The 6,432-nt window shown below is 43.1% G+C and overlaps 1 protein-coding gene across 1 annotated transcript; it reads left to right on the forward strand.

The window, feature by feature from the left end:
- Positions 1-1,787: 1,787 nt before the first annotated feature.
- Positions 1,788-5,768, forward strand: LOC122212935 (olfactory receptor 6V1-like). Its single transcript, XM_042926933.1, has 2 exons — positions 1,788-2,768; positions 5,588-5,768. Exon 1 carries the CDS (start codon positions 1,788-1,790, stop codon positions 2,730-2,732), a length of 945 nt encoding a protein of 314 aa, XP_042782867.1. The 3' UTR covers positions 2,733-2,768; positions 5,588-5,768.
- Positions 5,769-6,432: the final 664 nt, after the last annotated feature.

Genomic DNA, 6,432 nt, shown 5'->3' on the forward strand with positions numbered 1-6,432 from the left:
TAGAGGACTGGAGATATTGTAGCTTGTGGAGCCACTCACCTAGCAGTACAGAAGCCCCTTACTACTCCTGCCAGCTGTAACACACTAACCAAGGGTAGTGGACCACATATCTCATGTCACTCATGTTACAGAGTGAACCCATTAGGCAGAAATCTCCAGACGTGAATTTCTTAATGTGAGCAGCTCAAGAAAACACTCAAAGTAAGTGGCTTAGGTTTGCATATGGGTTGAGCTCCTGTGCAGCACAGACATCAAAATTGGGTTTCAATTGATCAGTTCTGGATGTAGATTTTAGACCTACTGTTAGGGTTTATTAGTAGGATGGATAGAAGCTAATGGAGGGACAAAGCCTCTTCTTTAAATTGGAAGGCCATTGCTAGTGGCCAAGTCACAGCCTCAGATGAAGCTTTTAATGGGGCCAGAGAGAGAGCCAGAGTATAACTATTCACAGCTTTGCTCTTTCCACTTCTGATAGTTTGTATTATAGTGTTTATTTCCTTTGACAATTGGAAAAATTTAAAGGTATCCTTTCAGTGAACTTAAAGTCTAAGGCAGCATAAAGTTGTAAAAATATTCACACACACACACGCACACACACACACCATCTGTTGGCCTTCAGGAAGTGTGGAGAGATGATGGGACAGAAATTTTTGGCAGATCATTGGCAGCCATAGGATAATGATAGCAATGACCATAGTTGTTTGTGGAGCACTTGGTATGTGCCTGTCACTATACTAAGTAGTTCACTCATTTAATCTTCACAATAGCCCTAGAAGCCCTAGAAACCCAGTACTATCATTATCTTCATTTTATAGCTGAGTAAACTGAGGTTCAGAGAGCATGTTATAAAGAGAAGATTTATGTTCCACAAACAAGTTTCAGATCAGAATTCAAACACAGGTTCACAGCTTGTGCCCCAAACCACCATGCAAGAATGAGAGGAGTCAGGAGGGGAAGGGACACACTGCAGCAGCAAAACAGCACCAGGAGGTCGGATGCTAATGATCTTCTCATCACTGGCAGGGCAGCCGCCTGGTTCTGAGGTTTATCTCCATGACCCTGTATGTCTTTTCTGCTTTCCATCTTGAATGCATATACTAGAGCCCAGCACCACCACCACCACCAAAGGAACCTAATTTATTAACACAAAACTCTGACTTCCCATTAATTTCATGATCATAGCTAGAGAAATGTGAATGAGTGAGAGTCCTCAATAGAGACATAGCCCAGAAAGACTTGAATGGACCCTTTAAAAGGAATCTTGGTTCACAGTCTCTGAGTCATGACACAGACCCCCTCCCCCAGTACCAACCCATACGTAAGGACTTGGGGGTGACTTATACTAATTCTCTCTTTCTTTCCATGTTTCCTCCCCTCCCTATCTTTCTGTTTCTCCCTCTCATACATTTGGTCTTCCTTTCTTAATTGTGTTCCAATTTTGTTTTCTTCTTTCCTTCTCCAGAAATGTTGATGTCTGCTGCTGTGTTGTCTTCCTTAATCCACTCCTCTCTGTTTTTCTCTCTCCATATCAATGGCTTTCAATGCTTTTAGTTCTAAGACTCCCTAAATGTATGATGCTCTCATACTCTCATTCTGTTTATCTCCTTCTTTCTGTTTCTCTCTCTGTTTATCACTTTCTGTTATCTCTCTGTTTATCGCTGACCATCTACTTGTCTTGCTCTCCCTGTTCATTTTGTTTCATGATCAGTGATTCTCTCTCTCTCTCTCTCTCTCTCTCTCTCTCTCTCTCTCGTTTCCTTCCCATACAGGCACCCAGCTCCTGGATCATGACAAATCTGAGCCACCCTTCTGAATTTGTGCTCTTGGGCTTCTCCTCTTTTGGTGAGCTGCAAGTTCTGCTGTGTGGGCCTTTCCTCATGCTTTATCTTCTTGCCTTCATGGGAAACACTGTCATCATAGTCACAGTCACAGCCAACACCAACGTACATACTCCCATGTACTTCTTCCCGGGTAACTTTTCACTGCTGGAGACCTTGGTGACCATAACTACAGTGCCTAGGATGCTTTCAGACCTGCTGGTCCCCTGCAAAGTCATTTCCTTCAATGGCTGCATGGCCCAGTTCTACTTCTACTTTTCCCTGGGTTCCACCTCCTTCCTCATCCTGTCAGACATGGCTCTTGACCACTTTGTGGCCATCTGCCATCCACTACGCTGTGGAACTTTGATGAGCTGGGATGTGTATATCCAGTTGGCAGGGGCTTCCTGGGCAGCTCCTTTCTTAGCCATGGTGCCCACTATCTTCTTCCAGGCTTATGTCAGTTATTGCCATGACAACATCATTAACCACTTCTTCTGTGACAATGCACCTCTGCTGCAACTGTCCTGCTCAGACACCAGCCTGCAGGAATTCTGGGACTTTGTGATGGCCTTAGCCTTTGTCTTCAGTTCCTTCCTGGTTACCCTCATCTCCTATGGCTATATTGTGACCACCGTGCTGAGGATCCCCTCTGCTAGCGGCCATCAGAAGGCTTTCTCAACCTGTGGATCCCACCTCACCCTGGTCTTCATTGGCTACAGGTCTGGCACCATCTTCCTTCATGTCAGGTCTGGCAAAGAACATTATATGGAAGTCAACAAGACCATAGCCTTGGTGACATCAGTCCTCACCCCCTTTCTCAATATCTTTATCCTTACCCTCTGCAATGAGACAGTCAAGGCAGTGCTACGGGGGCAGATGCAGAGGCTTAAAGGCCTCTACAAGGCGCTATGATGAGCCTGAGGAACCTGGCCAGCTTTAGTCAAGTAGGTCTGTGAGGAGGCAGAGTACCAGACTGGGTGGGAAGACTACTACCTGAATTTCTTTAGGGTTTTTCCTCTGTGCTTCTGTGTGGTAACTACAGTGAGTCCCCAGTGCTACCCTGTCTGGCTCTCACAGGCCACCATGGAAGCGCTCCCCATACTCACTAGTAGCTACAAGAACTCTGAAAGTAGCTCAAAGCCTGGGGAGCCAGAGGTAAGACTTTCAATACAAGGCAGTACATGGGCTTTCCATTCAAGGACAGCAGCCAAGAAGTATTCTCCGATCAAGAAATATTATCCACTGTGTGTGTGTGTGTGTGTGTGTGTGTGTGTGTGTGTGTGAAATTCCTGAAAGATTTGGGATGAAACATCAGCTCCACTCTCTTTCCCTCCCAACTATAATCTGAAATTTTAAAAAGTCTCCAACTACTTTGACCTCAGACTCATGGTTTTCTCTTAGCTTTTAACTATCCTGGGTTTTGTAAAGCAGCCCCAATTTAAAATATTCTGCCTGTTTCTACAAATACATTTTAATTTACCAAACTGCATTTCTCAGTAAATGATGATGAATGACTTCACTCATCAAGAGAGTACTCCTAGCCCCACTTATTTTAAGACAACAAAAACTACTAATTTACCACAAATGTCCAGAGTTTTACAAGTCTACTATGTGAAAATAAACAAGGCAGGGAATTGTACGCTCTTTTGGTGGACACATAGTGTCTAGCTTTGGAGATGTGGCCCACTTGGTGGCCCTTTGGTTCTCATTATACACTTCCAGTGTCACCTCAGGCTAAGCCCCTCCTAACAGAAGTGTCCCTTTGTCTGACTTTCCAAAACACTCATTTCTTGCTTGCTGAACTGGCCCTCACCCAAATCAGAGAGTGTCTTTAGGTTCCTGGTTTCAGCTTCTGGTTGAAAGTGTTGCATCTCCTCAATGACATATCAGAGCAATGACTGATGTTTGCTGTTGCCCAAACGGATTTATTTTCTCTAATTATCCTCTGCTCACCACCTCAGAGAGTAAATATTTATAGAATAAGTGGAAGGAGGATAAGAAAGTAAGATTAACTTTACCGATAATGACTTAGTTTTTTATATGTGTGTATATACACATATATATTCACACTTTATAAACCACTTTATACATGTTTTCCATTTGGTTTTATCCTCATAGTAAAATTCAGTTAAATAAAGAATCACTTATCACTCACCATGAGCAAAGCACTCTGCTTAGCACTGGTCATTAGAGATCAAAGAAATGTGGATTCTAACCTCAAAAGTTTTCTCCACCTGCGAGAGACAGGAAAAGCTATAATGAATTCTAACACGTTTTGAGAAGGGGTTCTCCCACTTAAAATGAGTGTCATAAAGACAGCCCAGAAGGGAAATGCCAATTCTTGGGCTGCAGCTAGACAGTACTTTGACACACTCAAGAGAAGGAAAAATATAGTTGAGAAAAAAAAGAACTGGTCAAAGTGATGGCAGAGCTAACAGTAGAATCTGTTTCTTCAAACTTCTTTTCCACCTCTTCATCCTCAGAAATTCTTCAGAGTTGGGTTTATTAAATGTTGGAATCTCCAGGATCTGAAGCCACTCCATGTAGACTCCTCCAGCCTCTAATTCAGGGTATAGCCGTCTGGTTCCCATCAGGTGTATACAATTGCAATTGCAGTAATTCTAGCAACTCCTTCATAACAATAGTTGGATGTTCCATACCCATCACTTGAAAGAAACATACTGTCAGAAAGCAATTGTAGAATCAGTCACTTTTAAATATTTGTATTCCATTTATTGTAATAGTATCCACAAACATTTGAAAGATAGCAGATAACACTTGTACGTGCAAGAAATAGTTTTATTCAGCCCAGACATTACGTTCATTGCCAGGTAGATTCCCACTTCCTTTGCTACACAGGTTCCCCCTGCCCCACCCACCATCGAAAAATACAGCATTCTTATGAAACCTCTCCTAAACTGAAATGGCATAAAGCAAAGAAGCAATTACCATTAATTTGTATGAACATTTTTTGAGCATTCCCAGAAACACAAAAAATAATCTCATAGGCTTTTCTGGTGTCTTAGGACACATCTTGCTAACAGACGCACAAAGTAAATCAAGAGAAAGCATGGATGCTCACTCAGGTCACAGCTCTGGCAGCTGGATGCTGACACACTGAGTGTGGTTCCTGGGAAAGAAGTTTGGTGGTGCCACGCTCACTGCTTGGGGTGTGCACTACCTCTGCAACAGCTTGTGCAGAACAAATGCCCAGCGTTATTTCTGCTTTTCTCCTTTTCTTATAAAAGCAAAAATCCTCTTCCAATTTCTTTTTTAAAAATGTTTATTTATTTAGAGAGAGAGAGAGCACAAGCAGGGGAGAGGCGGAGGGAGAGTGAGAGAGAGAGAGACAATCCCATGCAGGCTTCGCATCCAATGCAAATCCTCAAATCCCAAGGCAGGGCTTGACCTCACTAACTGTGAGATCATGACCCCAGCTGAAATCAAGAGTCGGATGCTTAACCAACTGAGCCACCCAGGTGTGCCCCAATTTCTTAAGATTAGTGAAAACAGTTACTAATGTAGGTCTTTTGGAAAAGTGAAGCGGTGCAACAAAAGCTTTCAAAAAGCAGGGAATATCTGTAATACCATGTTTCTCAGGAGATGGGAACAATTGAGTTCATTGTTAGTCTCATAAGATCATTTGCTATAAGAGCATTTGACAGAAGGCAACAGCCTTCCCACTCCACAGAAGTGGTTTCAATGGAACATAATTGCAGGGTGGTAGGAGGACAGGACTGTAACACCCAGAACTGATTTAATTATAGGTAGAATCAAGGCAAGATTTCAGGACTCTACAATGCCTGCCCTACCCCAAGGTACCTCCATTTGCCTGGCATCCCAGTTGCAGAGACACCATGTTCCAGTAAGCAACCAGAAGAAATACAGGACTCTGAATGGCTAACATAAGAAGCAATTGTTGGGGCGCCTGGGTGCCTCAGTCAGTCAAGCAGCCAACTCTTGATTTCAGCTCAGGTTATGATCTCACTGTTGGTGGGATCGAGCCCCGAGTCAGCACTGTCAGTGCAGAGCCTGCTTGGGATTCTCTCTCCCCCTCCCTCTCTGCCTTTCTCTTTTCAAAATAAATAAACTTAAAAAAAAAAAAGCAATTGTCACACATGTAAATCCCAATAGGAAGCCAAAAAGCAAAAATATTTCGTCTGGTTGGCAGGACAAGGGAGCAAGAAAGAGTATGGGAATTTTGATGAAGGAAGATAAAGGAATTGAATCATGTTTCAAATACAAGTCAGGCTTGGGTCCTGCAGTGGCCAGCAGGTAGCAACAAGTCCCTGCATACACAGGATTTTGGAAGTTTGGTAAGGTGTAAAACCCTCTAAGGCCAAGTTGGGAAATTTCAGTGTTGTCTATAGGGACCATGTTGACATCAGTCCAGTTCACCACTTATTTATGCTCTCACTTTCTGAATATAAATATGGTCCTTCCAACAATGCCTCACAGATACTGAAGAAAGGTGGCAGTGGTCCAGTGGTCTGCTGGTAAATGTTTAACCACCCTCTCTCTAATTGTAGCATTTTCTGACCTCCAGTATTTACCAATTTCCCTGGTGTCAGTTTCACCCCCATCCAGTCCAGTTTCAAACTACTAACATGAG

Source organism: Panthera leo, chromosome A2, assembly GCF_018350215.1.
Source record: "Panthera leo isolate Ple1 chromosome A2, P.leo_Ple1_pat1.1, whole genome shotgun sequence".
Classification (NCBI taxonomy): domain Eukaryota; kingdom Metazoa; phylum Chordata; class Mammalia; order Carnivora; family Felidae; genus Panthera; species Panthera leo.

Excerpts from the sequence above, each read along its gene's own strand:
- LOC122212935 (XM_042926933.1), top strand. The coding sequence starts at position 1,788 with ATGACAAATCTGAGCCACCCTTCTGAATTTGTGCTCTTGGGCTTCTCC.